The 15,675-nt window shown below is 50.4% G+C and overlaps 1 protein-coding gene across 2 annotated transcripts in view; it reads left to right on the top strand.

The window, feature by feature from the left end:
* The window catches only part of LOC144099514 (uncharacterized), a 79,879-nt gene that overhangs the window by 51,123 nt on the left and 13,081 nt on the right, over positions 1-15,675 (top strand). The window contains exon 2 of one of the 2 annotated variants that reach the window (XM_077632870.1): positions 812-3,166. In XM_077632870.1, coding sequence (XP_077488996.1) covers positions 1,025-3,166 — 2,142 coding nt within the window. In that variant the 5' untranslated portion in view covers positions 812-1,024. Of the gene's footprint in view, positions 1-808; positions 3,167-15,675 lie in introns of both variants that reach the window. The other variant, XM_077632869.1, reaches the window with a different exon arrangement.

The raw sequence follows: 15,675 nt of genomic DNA, 5'->3' as shown, positions 1-15,675 counted from the left end.
GCCACTGCCAGTTTTTTTCTTCTACCATTATATAAATAGTCTTAACGATTATTGCGTTGTACAACGACCAGCAAGCACTTGCACGCTGTATAAGAGTCAGAGAATAAAGAGAAAATAAATCTTTCACGGGAGAAACTATCCAGCGCAAATGGCCCTTGTTGCGACATCGAGAGTGAGATTCCTAATGACCTCCTCGATTTCTTTCTAATCGGAGAATCGGTAAGAGAAACACCGGTCTGTACCGGAGAAGTCAATGTTCGAGCAAAGCCACACGGAGCGCCCGTTGTATCTAGAACCCACGACTAGTCCCTCCTTGCGCACACTCAAAAATCGGTATTATACACTGGTGCACACTGCTCTGGGTCCGGTCACTAGAAAAGCTGCACTTCTAAGAACGCGCCTGAGCTCTTAAAGCAGTCCAGTGGGATTGTGGGTACTTTGCAGGCCTAACGCCGGAAGCTTCTGGCGTCCTTCGCTAATTAATATCGCATTGAAACGGAAAGTAGCCTGGCGCTGGCCGAGAGGCATCGGCAAGCCGAGAAAGCCTGCGCAGCTTCCCCCCTGGCCCGCCACCTCGTCCGGCGCGCTTTCCGTTGCGGCGTCAGCCGGCACACCTGCCGAGCGGCGGTGAACGTGCACCGTCCAAACACGCGTCCTCTGGCGGCTGCGGCGCTTCCGCCCGCTCGCTTTTCCACGGGGGCGCGCGCGGGGCCAAGCTCATTGTTATGTAACGCGCGTTCCAGCTGGTCGCACATTTTCCCTCGGCGCGCCACTTTTGCCCTGACTCCATTTCCTTTCTCGCTCGCAGCAGCCCCGGACGGAGACTGCGGGAGAAGATGGCTCGCCACCACCGATAAGGAATCTGGAGCACGCAAGCCGGGAACGCTCCGCGCAGTCCGCCTGGCACCGGCGCTGCGCGGCTGCGCTGCTCCTCCGGTGAGAACGTGAGACGTGCAGGAAGCCGTCCGTGCGTGTGGTGCGTGTGCGGGCTCGTGCTGTGGCGCAGTGCGGATGCGCGAGTGCTATGTCCGCCATGCCTCAGCAACGTGACGTGGCTATGTTCGAGCTGGGGCTGAGGGACTACGGCTCAAGCTGGACACGGCTGCAGGAAGCCCTAAAGGTGCAGCAGCAACTGTACGGACCCGTCAAGCAGGACGAGCTCCCGCAGCCAATCCCAGGTGCCCGCTCGGACGACGGCAGCGAGGAGAAGGCGGTGTCGAAGAGCAAGTCCAGGGCGGGCCTGATAGGACTCATCACGAGGAAGAAGGAGGGTAAGAAGAAAGGCAAAAGAGCCTCCAAGTCTCCAGAGAGGAAGTCGAAGGACCCATCTTCGGAAGAGGACAGTTCATCCAAGTCGGAGCAGCCGATGGAAGACTTCTCTCTCAAAAGGCCTGCTCGTAAAGAGCTGCCCGCTTTGTTCGCCAGGACGCTGTCCTCTGAGAAAGGAACTGAAAGGAACGCTGAGAAAGGAGGTGAAGGCGTGCCCGATACACCACGCCAGAAGTCCCAAAGCCCAAAGTCTTTCTCGCGCGTGTCAGAAAGCTTTGACTCCGACGAAATGCTTTCTTTAGAGGAGTTTCGTAACAATGGCGACACGGGGAGCCCCAGTGAAGAGGTCCCCAATGGCGGCAAGAGGCGGCAAGCGTCGCCGGTTGATAACGGGCACTGGGGACTCAAGGCTGCCGACGACCAGAATGAGAGAAAGAATGCGCGAGCGCCGGTGAGAACTCCGAGAGGTCAAAAGCGAGAAAGCCCGACTCGCGAGAAGGACGTTGATATCTACAGGAGGCACCGGAAACACTCATTCAGAGACTTCTTCAGTGACGAAAGGTACGACGAAAACTTCAGTCTCCGAGACCCCCAGCGTCGCCAAAACGAACAAGTACACAAAGAGCGACCTCTCAGGCAGCGGTACAGCATGAATGAGCCTCCTTACCGGCCGGAGGACAGTGAGACTGTCACTGAACAGTCTTCGGCCAAGCTCGTCGACGATTCAGAACCCCATCGGCCAGCAAGAGAAATTGACCGCATAGTCTATCGGCGAGAGCCTGCTGAGCCGCTTACTAGGCAATCACTCATGAGGCCAGTATCTGAGTCTGAACCATATCGGCAGTCCAGAGAAGTCGACAGAGCAAACTACCGCCGCGACGGAGAACCTCGCAGAGGGCACTCGCTGACGAGGCCGAATGGCGATGTCGAGCCCCATCGTCCTTCCAGGGAGGCCGAGCGGGCAAACTGCCGTCGCGAAGAAAGGGAAGCCGCGAGAGGACACTCCCTGACAAGGCCCGTCGCCGACGCTGAGCCGCACCGGCCGTCCAGGGAGGTTGATCGCTACCGCCGCGAAGACGTAGAAGCACCGGTCGAGCGGCCACTCGCGAGGCCAGCCGCCGAGTCCGGTCCCCATCGGCCGTGCAGAGAAGCCGACAAAGCTGGTTACCGCAGAGAGCAAGTTCCGAGGGGACACTCGCAAACGAGGCCTCCCGCTGAGGCCGAGCCGCACCGTCCGCCGAGGGAGGCCGATCGAGCGAATGCCATGCACCGTCGGGAGCCGTCGCCGTACCGTCAGGAAGTCGACGACGGTCGGGTCGAGCAGCTCGTCCATTCCGCGCACTCCAGCGAACGCCGGATGAGGCGACCAGACGACGTGGAGAACATTCCCAGGGAAGAACCGCTGGGGCGCCTTCGAGACTACGGTCCGTTCGAGAGATCGAACGGCCGCCTTGACTCGAACTCGCACAAGAGCCGGCAGCAAACTGACCGGGATCGCGCGAACAACGACAGGCACAGTTTCAGGGACGACGCACGGGAGAAGAACAAGGATCGCGACGAGTGGGAGGACGGGCGACAGCAGCGCAGGGAGGGCCACGCGGCCCCCGAGAGCGCGCGGCCGCAGGGCTGCACGCGGTGCGGGGACCGCGTCTACCCCAAGGAGATGGTGACGCCAAAGCCCGGGGTGCTCCTGCACAGCGGCTGCTTCAAGTGTCGCGAGTGCGGAGTGAAGCTCACGCTGCAGACCTTCTTCACGAACCAGCGGGACACCCGCGACACGGACGTCTACTGCCGCACGCATGTCCCGCGTCTTGGCCCCGGCACCGTGGACGGCAACGCGCTCAACATTCTCACCAGCAAGAACAGCAGGGAGATCAAGTTCTCTCGATACCCAAAGGTGAGAGCCAGTTCTTTTGATGTGCGTAACTAGATTTTCGACAACCGTTGTCGGACAGCGCTTCCGGCAACCGGGCCGCGAAGTTGGCGCAATTTTACTGTGGCGATCAGGAAGAATGAAAGCTTTTTGAAAAATGAAGGCATTACGAGATACCCTACATATGTCCCTTTGTGCGGCAAGCTTTAGTCTTATTGAAGTTCGAATACTTTTATGCGCTTCACTAAAACTGAAGTTTCGACATGCTAAAGTTGCGCCTAGAGTCAGCCGCACACGTCCAAATATTATCGCCCAGAAAGAAGGGAAGTGGCCAGATGTATAACGCTTGGCGACTATTAAGGGCACCTACCACCGCACTCATACAACAACGGCGCTGTTAATGGCTCAGCTTCGCCTCCATGCGCCCTCGCCATCCGTTCTTCGGCAGCGCCGATGCAAGCAACGCGGAGCAGCTTTCCGCGCGCCGCGCTCCTCTTTCGACCTTTCGACATCAGAGCTGAAGACGCGGACACACCCTGTGCACAGTTTTGCTAACCGTTGCCGCGTTCTTTATGGCGCACTTCTTGTTGACCTGCCCTTGCTAAGTGGACCAGATCCATGGCATAGAAAGTGATCTGATAAGATCGACTGTCCCAGATTCTAGCCGATAGCATGCTGACAGTATCAGCACAGAAGTGAAACTTACAGCAAGCGCTTTCTTCACTTCAAGTCCTGCCTTCTTGGACATCACATTTAATTCTGTGGCAACTGTGGAGTACCGTAAATTGTTGTTATGAACGCATTGATGGCAATTTTCTAACCTTGCCATGTGTAAAAATATCGCTTTTAAAACTTGTCCTCCGCTCGCTCAAGTATAGCTAAGACTGCCATGAAAAGCAGTGGGCTACGTTTTTGACAATAATAGTGAGGAAACTGCCATATTATAACATACTGTTATAAACAAAATAATGAGAATAGCCTATAGCCTTCCGATCGTAGCAAAATCTTGCTTTTAAGGTTTGTTCTACACTTGCAGCGAGTAGTGAACAGTGTCGTCGGAATCCGGTGGGGTGAGTTTTTGCCAATAAATAGCACAAAACTAAAAGCCTCCAAAGGATCTGTGCATAAATTGATTGTTATGGCGCTAGCTTACGATATTCAAAGCAGTGGCATTCATAAACAATTTTCGCTTGAACAATTCGACTTGTCCAGGATTTCTGTTTTCTTTTTCGCGAGCACGGCGCCTAGCCGTGGAACAATGTGGATTCTCTTCAAGCCGATTTTAACGTTTTCTTAAGCTCCGAGTCATTTATTTCCTCTTTTTTTCTGCACACATTAAAAACTGTGTTGTCAGAACCCCTGCAGGAGACAGGGATGAAGCCTAGATGGCGCCGCGAGGGGGTTAGCACTACCTCCTTTACCGCAGGTAGAAAGACTCTCGGTTTGCGTAGTTAGGCCGAATGTGAATCAGGTGCGCTAGCAGTTCGGTTTTCCGTTAGGTTCAGGGGTTCGGATCCAGTGTTCATGGATAGCAGTTGTTCGGGTAGCGATAATGGGTTAGTGTCCCCATATGCGGAATCGGTCATTCGCTACATTCGCAGATTGCTACAAGCCTTTCTACTGCTCCTGACGCAGTGGTTAAGCGATGCGCCACTGCGCTTTTATGGCAGGTGCTGGTATCGGTGGGACTTCGGTTGCATGGGTTGGGTTGAGATCCAGATTGCTCTTCCCTAGCCACTTGTCACGATTAATTGAACCGCCCTGTGACACGGTGGGACGATGAGCAGGCTGTCACAAAACTGGCTTCAGACAGACGGACGGACGGACGGACGGACGGACGGACGGACGGACGGACGGACGGACGGACGGACGGACGGACGGATGGATGGATGGATGGATGGATGGATGGATGGATGGATGGATGGATGGATGGATGGATGGATGGATGGATGGATGGATGGATGGATGGATGGATGGATGGATGGATGGATGGATGGATGGATGGATGGATGGATGGATGGATGGATGGATGGATGGATGGATGGACGGACGGACGGACGGACGGACGGACGGACGGACGGACGGACGGACGGACGGACGGACGGACGGACGGACGGACGGACGGACGGACGGACGGACGGAGGGACGGACGGCTAAATGCGGGGAATGGCCACTATAAGTGCTAGCACACTAAACATGAACGCGCGATACAAGACGAGAACGAAAAAAATTGACTAATGGTACGGGCGTCCTCTTGCATCCTCGCCTTGTGTAGCACTCTTATTTACTGGCAGTGATGGACCAACAGTGAGTTTTGCTGGAGTATCCTCCTCTCGTCCTTTCACCCCCCCCACCCCCCCCCACCCCCCCCCCCACCCCCGATTGAGAGATGAACCGGTATCACCACCTGTTCCTTTTTAGCTCCTGTATGTAAGGAAAACAATCTGCGAATCATGAAGAAGTGAATGATAAAAAGCAATCACAGCTTGTGTAATTTGAGCTTAAATTGCCAGAGTACGCCAATATATGTACAGCTCCTTTAATCATGAGGCCGCCGCGGTAGCTGAGTGGTTATGGCGCTCGGCTGTTGGCCCGAAAGACGCGGGTTCGATCCCGGCCGCGGCGGTCGAATTTCGAAGGAGGCGGAATTCTAGAGGCCCGTGTACTGTGCGATGTCAGGGCACGTTAAAGAACCCCAGGTGGTCGAAATTTCCGGAGCCCTTCTCTACGGCGTCCCTCATAGCCTGAGTCGCTTTGGGACGTTAAACCCTCATAAACGAAACCTTTAATCATGAACGGCGTGGTATATGGAAACAATTTGAGAATGGTCGCCACCTTTCGGCTTTGCAAGTATTTATGTATTTCCATACTCTGCGAGCAACAGCTATGACCCAGGCAGGAGGGGCTCCATAAACAAATGAGAAAAACAAAACAAAGCCAGGTTTTGTAGTCGATGAGTCATATAATGATTTTGCATTATAGAAACTGTGCTCGAACCAATTTGTTCGTGCAAAAACTGGGGCTAAATATTGCTCACTTACAAGCCGCGTTCTCCAAGTGCCAACTAGTTTCATGCAATGTGGCAGAAACGTTTGGAGATATTGGAAGTTCCAGTTAAAATAGAGTACAGAAAGGTTTTAGTATGACATGGCTCGATAACGACCTTAAAAAGTCAGTGTGTCATAGGAAGGATGAGGGAAAATTGATTATAAAGGGAATAAAATAAAATAAGAAGGCTTTCGCATTCATAGCACGTGTGTAGTCTCAAGTGCGGTCCGTAATTTTTTACTAGACGGGTCCCACATCGCTGCAGCATATTCAAGCATAGACTTAAACATGCATTATACTTAACGATTCCGTTGCTCAGCGGAACATTTCTCAGTTTTCTTTTAATAATCCGCAACGTCTTCAATGGTGATGTACAGATAGCAGAGATTTATAAGTCCCAAGTAAGATAATTAGTGAGAATAGCTTCGCGATGCCGTCACTGTCGAATGAAACACGAGCAGAAGCAATAAAAAATATTGTCGGTTGGAGAGCAAATACAGGTGGGGTCTGTTAAGACTTTCCAAGAGCGCTCTTTACGCCTCCGGTGAAAATCAACCGGTCTAGCATTCCGCCTTCCTACTGTAATATATTCCAGCTCAGAAATTTGGTCAGAAACAAGACTAGTTAACTTACATACGCATCTGTACAGTGTCCGTTTACACAATGTTATCGTTTATGTGGGCTTCGCTGCATTAACGAGCATACAGAAGAAAATTAGCAGAATTTCATTTTCTCTAAAATTTTTGTAAACTTAGAGACAGACGTTAGAATAACCTTCCCCAAACATTAATGAAACATTTGAAACACCATATATGTGATATAAATATTGCATTTCCGAAAATAGAGAAGCAGCCTTGCACAAGATTGAAAACCCGCCAGTTGCCACGGCACACCTTTTCAAGGACCAACAATGACACTGACACTTGAGCTACACAATACAGCACAACATGCCGCTCGTATTCACTCACATCCGGACAGATACCATGGACACAAGCTTATATATCCGTTGCTGAGGGGTGTCCCGTAATTGATAGTGGTAAATGGGTAATGACCAACGTTCTTTAACAAAATACAATTGCAGCGGACACTCAAGCTGCGCCTTGAGGGTATGACGCGATAGCGTAATGGGTTAACTCCCATATATGCAGAAGGTCATTCTCTACATTCATCGATGCCTCCGCCGAAACGCGCGGGACTCAAGTTGCAGTCGTAGTTCGTCGGCACATCGTTCTCGACAAACCTGATGCCACGAACGCCAGCGTAGCTTTCGCGCCGAACGAACGGGCAGCCAGCCGCACGCAAGCTTCGTGGTGAACGCGCCTTGGATGGGCACTGCGTTGCTCGCCGCTCACTACGTGGTTCTTGCGTCCCCGCACGGCCCCACTGCGCCCGAACGAGACGAGCGGGAGGCGCTGAAGTCCCTTGATAATTTGAAAGTACCGCCACTCTTAGAACTTCGCCGCCGCCTCGCGACCTCCTCGCTTCCTCCTCGTCTCCGCGCTGCCGGGCCGCAGGCATTGGCTGCACGCCGAGCTCTGCTTCACGCCCATTGGTCTCCCTGCCGTTGCCCATGGAAACGCTCGCAGCTGGTGTTTTTGCTTGTGATTGTCTTTCCGGATCGCGCCATTTTTCGCCTAACCTGGGCGCAGCGGACGTAGCGCGCATTGGTTTCGGTGCTGTGCTCTCGCGTTATGCCGCCCTGCTGTGCATTAATCTGCAGTAATAGGCGTGAGGACGGCTTCGCCGTTTTTATGATCCCGCAAGGAAAGCGCGATCGCTTGCAGAAGAAGCAGTGGCTTCACAGCACTCGCAGATAACGCTCGCAGAGACTTCGTTCAGATAAGAACTTCATAACAGCACCGTAGATACTGAATTGTACTGTGAATAGCATGCATTTGAATAGATGAGCTTGAGCACACCTTTCCTGAACATGGTAGAACTCGTTTTCTGAAACCCAAACAGTGCCTTACAGAGGAGTCATTTCAAGCTTGTTCTCCGATATCTGCATCCCTTACATGAAGGGATGATTAGCGCTAGCTATTCCACGTTGTACTTCTCGTATTGTTACATCTGCTTGGAATACCGCGGCTACGCATTAGCGGGCGGTGATTGCAGTTTGCGTTTGGCTGAGTTACTTTATTCTGTTGACAGAGTCGCGAAGTGAGCCTTCCACTCCGGTTGTGAAAGGATTTCTTTCCGTTTTTTTTTTTTTTGGTGCGAAAGCACTATTTCGGAGGTTGCTACACGGAGCATAATCTTGTCTAATTTCGGCGCAACCAAATAAACTGAGCGTGTTTTATTATACGTGTATATCAATTCTGGCCCAGTTTGGTCGAGGTCAATTTTTCGGTGAACCGTGCCGAGTTTTAGGGATGTCCCGGACCACTAAAGTCTAAGTTCAAGTCATGGTAATTGTGAAGCAGCTGCATAGCAACAGTTGCACAGGAACACTATAACATTTAGCCAAGTATAGTCATGACACTGCCTATTCATGATAGACACAACCAGTGTCAGTCATGACCCGGCCATGACTTGAACTTAGACTTTAGTGGCCCGGGCCATCCCTAAAACTCGGCACGGTTCACCCAAAAATTGACCTCGACCAAATTGTGCCAGGATTGATATACACGTATAATAAAACACGCTCGGTTTAATTGGTTGCGCCGAAATTAGAACCGGGCCATCCCCAGAATTTGGCACCGGTCACCTGAAAAATGATATCGAAGTATAATGGACCACGCCCAGTTCGATGGTCGCACACAAATTTGGGCCTGGCCACTCCCAATATTCTGTCATCAGTCCACAGTGGCCTGCAGTATAAGTCAGCTCATTCATTAGTTACTATTCAATAATAAGGGGTCGGTAATTAGGTGTCACTATTTAGTCCTTCACTGCCACCAGTTCAAGTACTGTTAATTTGATTACATTCGGAAATTTTTGTTTAAGTCAGTAATTACTATTAACTATTTAGCGGCCCCTAATTAGGCACTATTATTTGGTCATTTATTACGTCGAGCTCAAGCACTGTTAATTTTGACTACACCTGAAGCATAGCGGTAATTTTATTCTCTAATTACTTCTCATTAATTAGGGGGTCGGTATTTAGGTGTCACTATTTAGTCCTTTACTATCTCCAGTTCAGGTACTGCCCAATTGACTACATTTGGAGCACTTTTAGAAGTTTCATTCACTAATTACTTCTAACTAGGGGTCTGTAATTAAGTGTTACTATTTAGTGTTTTACTACCTCCAGCTCAGGTACTGTTCATTTTATTACAGTCGGAGCATTTTGGACATTTATTTGACTAATTTCTTCCCACTAATTAGGGGTCTGTAATTAGGTACTACCATTTGGTGCACGCTTTATTACGGAGCATTTTTAGCTGTTTTGTTCACTAATCAGGGGTCACAACTTTGACTTCTACTCAAAACTACCAATTTCATTTCCATTCAGTGCATTGGCGTTCTGGCCGGTTTCATTCGCCATTTAAACTTAAGAAATTAAAAGCCACTAATTAGCAGTCACTACTCATTCACTCATTATCTAAGCATTTTTATTCCATACTGCTTTTATGCTTCTCTCTGTGCATCACATCACACTCGCCATGGTGTCACCACACTCAACCAACGCCATCAAACGCACGGCGCCGGTTTTTCCACTGAATGGTCCATGAAACGATTCCACAATAAAATTCAGCATTTCATGTGTGCCAACTACTATTATTAAGGCGAAAGCCTTTCTTGGCTAATAAGTGGAGTGGACGGAAGGTGCATGCAGGCTGAAGTTGTCCGCACGAACTGTCAATGTGGTAAATAAAACAAAGACGCAAAAGTTGATGAAGGAACCGTTCTTAAACAATGAATACATAATGAAATAAACCAGAAAAATAAAATATGAGAACAAAATCAAAAAATGAGTAAATTAAAATAAATTAAAAACAAAAATAAAAATACATGGCAATACTAAGTTCGATACACACAATTCAACATCTTATTTCGTGGCACAGAATGTTCATGAAGCTTCAAATTTACGGAACAACTTGTTTCGCATAAGAACGTCATATGCAGAGGGCATAATCAGAAACCGAAAGTACCCACATAGTAACTTCCAGCGTTACCAACGCTTTTTAGCAGCATCTATGAAGATTTGCTAAATCATTGAGGCCCCCAGCCAGCCCCAAAACACGCGCCAGCATTCAATGCTGCGGGTGGCCTACGGGCGCCTGGGCGAAAAAGCGTGTTCGTGTGCAGCGTTGGGACCCTGCGCGCGAGGAGAAACGAGGAGGAGAGCGCCGCGCGGAGGAGAGTGTCGCACTATATATTTAATCAAGGGGCTTTAGGAGGCACTAGTGTTCCTTTATATGCTTCCGCAGGGAGCACCCTGCGGAAGCATATACAGGAACACTAGGAGGCGCTGCCGTCGCGCGCAATCTGTTGGGAGAGTGGCGTACGTTGCGAGGACGAGGAGGAGGAAGTGGTTTTAGTGGGCGCCGTCTGAAGGCGCTACGTGCGCGCCAAGCGAAGAGGAAAAGTAGCTGAAGCGTACTCTGCTACTCGCTCAACTGCGACTGCTGTAATTTCAATGCTCATAATTACTACTATACACCGCAGTACATGTCTCTAAAGCACCCTTCTAAGACAACACCGTATTCACTACACGCGCCTTTGTTCATTCTAAACAAGCGAGCTGGCGTGGCGGAGCGGTTAGCGTGCTCGTCTCGCGCTTCGGAGGCCGAGGCTCGATTTCCCAACTCGACCAATTTCCTACTCGATTTTAATTATTCATGCTACTGGGAATTTCCGCTAACTGCCAACGCCGCCGGGGACGCATCGGCTTTTCTACGACACGGGACCCTTAACGCCACCGCTTTGAAAAAATATGGCTGTGTATGCAGTCTATGGCGAGTACTAAGAAATGTGGTTACAATACACTGCTATTCGAGAAATATCTTTACGTAACAAGTGGGAAAAGTTCTAGGAACCAGTGCTTGAAATATATTTGTAATGTTGGTTTGTAGTTATCACTCTAACATTATAATAAATTTTTGAAGGCCATATTTAAACAATGTTTATTTGGAACGTTGAAGTCATCTTTTTATGTAACTTCTAACGTTACGCGTTGATTTTTAACTATAACTTTACAATGCAACATATACGATTACTGCAACTTACATACCATGTTTATAGCATTATTCTAGTGTTCGATGCAACCTGGGTAAGTGCAATCAGCTACGACCAAGTAGTGCACTAATTTATAACGTTCGAAAAACAGGGCCTTGATCTTGTCGCTTACACTTGTGGGCCAACAGACGTAATGAACCGCTAGTCTGCATTGTGCGCCTCAAACTGCGCTTACTTGGCGTGAGTGGCTGCCTTTTCAGATTTCGCTCTCCCATCTCGAGCATTCGTAAACAACTTCCGTTCGAAAAATGCGCGCGTCGACCACGTTACGTATTTCGCGCAACCGCTCGCCGTGACCTGCTTTAAAATAAGATACGCGCCGCTTACGACGGGACAGTTTCGCCCCCGGACGCAAAGCAGTGCAGCACTGCGGTATCACTTCGAGCGCCGACGATACGGACCTTTCTTCCTGGTGTCGAGGGAAAGCAAGTGCCCGCACTTGGAGAGTTGTGCGCTGGCCCCCTCTTTCGCCGCCCTGCTGATTTTATCGCCGGGCGGGAGAGGCTCGCTTTGTTTCGCGTGTGCGCCCCGAGGGGGGGAACGTGTCACACAACCTGCCCCAGCTCGAGCTTTCGCTCACCGCTCACCGAGGTCGCGCGCAGCCAGTTTTTCTGGGGGCCTTACGCGATGCCTTGTCTCTCGGGGGGCAGAGCCGGGTGCAGCAGCGCCCCTATACAAGGCGCAGCCTTCGGGCGGTCTAGGATCTCTTCCGTGCATGCGATTTAAGATGCGCCCTATCTGTGTCTCGATGCCGTCTTCGTGCTTCCATGACGGATGAGAGTACCGCGTATTACAGGGTACAGGGTATTAATTGCAGCCCATGACTGACGACCTTAACACTAATATACGTATAATGGTGGCTTTTAAAATTTATAGGAAGGAAGCTAAACCACCCTTCAATCATCTGACAAGGAAACAAAGTAGCAAAGTGCCTCTGTTTACGCTTACCAGGGACTTAAGATGAGGACCGCATGAGAGAAATAACTAGGATGTCAACTGTGGCGTGTACTCACCTGTTGCGAAAAAAAAATAGCACTTAGTCAGTAGCCTGCAGGAAAGTACAGACAGGCTGTTTCACGTAACTTGAGCAAAGGTTTAAATTAAATTGGAACAACGGAGCTGTGTGAATACAACGACATACCGTTTGCCGTCGTGTGGCGCAACTGATATTTTTCAAATTTCGCCTGATAATTTAACTAGAGTGAACTAACTATGCAATCATTTTAGTACTTATATGAGTGCCATGAATAAGTTTAGCTAACCTATAGACAGGGTTCAGGAGCAGACGATCTAGTTTTTGCCGGCACCGTACCTCATCTCGGCATTTGAAGAACGTCCTCGAAATATGAAAAAGGAAAAACAACACTTGATTGCGCTCTTGCGCTATCGTATTGTAGCGCCCTCAACCGTGCACTGAACGAACAAAGCCTGCGCGCTGACCGTGTGGCAGTTAGTGGCATCGGACCGAAGCACCTTCAACACGGAAGGCGCGCGCCGCCGTCTTAGATAAGTAACAGGCAGGCCACCGAAAGCAGCTGAGACGAAGCTTTTATTTGGTCATCGCGCAGAAAACAAACACAGAAAGAGGTAGGGAAAGCGATAAAGTCAGGTGGTTCAAGCTAGTCACCGTTGTGTGTGTGTGTGTGTGTGTGTGTGTGTGTGTGTGTGTGTGTGTGTGTGTGTGTGTGTGTGTGTGTGTGTGTGTGTGTGTGTGTGTGTGTGTGTGTGTGTGTGTGTGTGTGTGTGTGTGTGTGTGTGTGTGTGTGTGTGTGTGTGTGTGTGTGTGTGTGTGTGTGTGTGTGTGTGTGTGTGTGTGTGTGTGTGTGTGTGTGTGTGTGTGTGTGTGTGTGTGTGTGTGTGTGTGTGTGTGTGTGTGTGTGTGTGTGTGTGTGTTTATCATTGTGCATCCCGTCGACGTGAACGGCTGCCTCTCACTTGAACACGGTCAGCACCCCCGCTTTCTTCGTTCAAAACACGCTTGGTAGCATTACAGTACGGTGCCGCGAGAACACGGTAAAATGGCTTTTAGTGCTCTAGCGCATATATTGTGGCCATTGCCCGCATCTGGGCGTTGTGTGCTTGTCTTGCCTGCCTGTCTGTCCGTCCATCCGTCCGTCCGTCCGTCTGTCTGTCTGTCTGTCTGTCTGTCTGTCTGTCTGTCTGTCTGTCTGTCCGTCCGTCCGTCCGTCCGTCCGTCCGTCCGTCCGTCTGTCTGTCCGTCCGTCCGTCCGTCCGTCCGTCCGTCCGTCCGTCTGTCTGTCTGTCTGTCTGTCTGTCTGTCTGTCTGTCTGTCTGTCTGTCTGTCTGTCTGTCCGCCCGCCCGCCCGTCCGTCCGTCTGTCTGTCTGAAGCCGGTTTTCTGGCAGGCTGCTCACCTGCCCACCGGAGGGTGGGAACCCTTCCATCGTGTCAGGCGGCAGTCCATTTAATCGTGAAAGGCTGCTCGAGAAGAGCAACCTGGGTCGCAGCCCAACCCAAGCAACCCAAGTCACACCGATGGCACCATCTGTCATAGCACTTGCCTTGTGCCACTGCACACCTGCCCACCGGTGGCTTAATTACCAATGTGTAGCCGGTGGTAACCAGGCGAGAACCTGGGGCGCTAATTAGGCGGCACCGCCCCTGAGCGCGCCGAGCTAAGCGGAATGAGGAGCCGCGGTTAGGAGGAGAACGTGATTCGAATGATGCTTGTATACAGTAGCTAAACGGAATAAGAAGTTGGGGTGGTAATTGGGTGGTAGCCTGGTATTACCTAGTAAGTGGTAGCTCCCGCCGACAATTGACGTCATGCTAGCGCACATATCCGCATTTCGCATAATTACCCAAATCCGCTGACATTTTTATATTTCGTAAAGATCCTTTCAATGGCGGAAAACAGAAATACCACATCGGAGGTACGTTGCTACAAGACTCCATCAGCTGTTTTTGAACCCCCGTATTTCTTCCAGCTTTTCGTATTTGTATTTAGCGTTCTGCAATGGGAGGTCCCCCTGCCATCTTCGCTTTTGGGACCACCTTCTGTACCAATTTAATCGACATTCGTCGTCTCTAACACGCTTCGGTCCATAAAAAATTGCAACTTGGCGAAACATTGCTGAGCCAGTGCGGTGTACCCGGCAGCTCAGACAGCAACGCAGAGCCAGGCCCGCTGGCTCTGTACGCTACGCTAGCAGCACTTACCTTGGGCACGCCTTGCTGGTGTGGCTGTCACGCTGATGTGCACTGCAAGGTTAGTTACCCGAAAACATGGCACTGCGACGCAGTCCAGTCAAAGCCACACAGTACGCAGCGCGTTTTCTTCCGATGGGGCGTACTAAAGAGAACGACACAAGCCCTCCCAGTGTTCATTGATGCCCACTTAGATATGCAGGCTTCCGCACCGAAACTCGGGGGCGTGCAAGGTCCTTCGTGGCAGTTCTCTCCTCCCTACGCGGGGTGGCTGGGTTGGGCATGATTATGTTGCTTATCGCGCACTTGAACTTATGAGCTCGGCTACCTTAATGGGTGTGGTGACTAGGCCTAACAATTTCTCTTGTTCTCCTGATAAATTTTGGAGCCCTAGTGCAGTGCAGTCAGTCAATGCACAGAGTGGCACAGGAACAGTCTCGTCCGTCTGTAGCTGTGCGTGCGCGCTTATATACAGAAACCCTGTCGCTGGGCTGTAGGGTTAGTGCCGTAAATGTATGGGCCGCGCTAGCTCAGCAGCTGCGGCATCGTGCAGGAATTTGATTCAGGTAGAAGAAAACAGAAGTAGGGTTCTGTCCTCAGATTTCTGTGCACGGTAAACAACTCCACCTGGCAGAAATTAATCCAGCGTTCTCAACTTCGGCGTGCACTGTAGCCGCTTGCACCTTAGCTGAACCATTTTATGAACGCTCCATGCTGACGTTTCCATGGGCTGGACTAAGGGCGTGGCAAAGCTGCTACACGAGCATATTTTGGCTTCGGGAAGTGTTCTGGGACCAAGTGGGTCCTAAGCCTTAGAGAGCTCAAGAATTGTAGGAATTACAGAATCTGAACGAAAAAGGTAATCGCCTTTATTAGCCTTATGTCTTGAAAGACTTCTCGCAGGAATGCTACTTAGTCAAGTCTAATTTTCGTTATCTGATCTGAGAGAATCATACCTGCAGAAATTATGGACTAGGACATTTTTCAACGCAAAATTGTTTGTTAGCGCAATTGTTGCTCACATCGTAAACCTGCATCGTAACGATTAATATATGCGCAGGTCCCTCCTCGCGACGCTTGCAGTTTCTGCTATTTATTGTAAAAATCTCACCCCATTAGCTTTCAGTGGCAGTTTAA

Source organism: Amblyomma americanum, chromosome 7 (genome assembly GCF_052857255.1).
Source record: "Amblyomma americanum isolate KBUSLIRL-KWMA chromosome 7, ASM5285725v1, whole genome shotgun sequence".
NCBI classification, from domain to species: domain Eukaryota; kingdom Metazoa; phylum Arthropoda; class Arachnida; order Ixodida; family Ixodidae; genus Amblyomma; species Amblyomma americanum.
The sequence above is the reverse complement of the archived record's forward strand: the minus strand, read 5'-3'. Positions and strand labels throughout refer to the sequence as shown.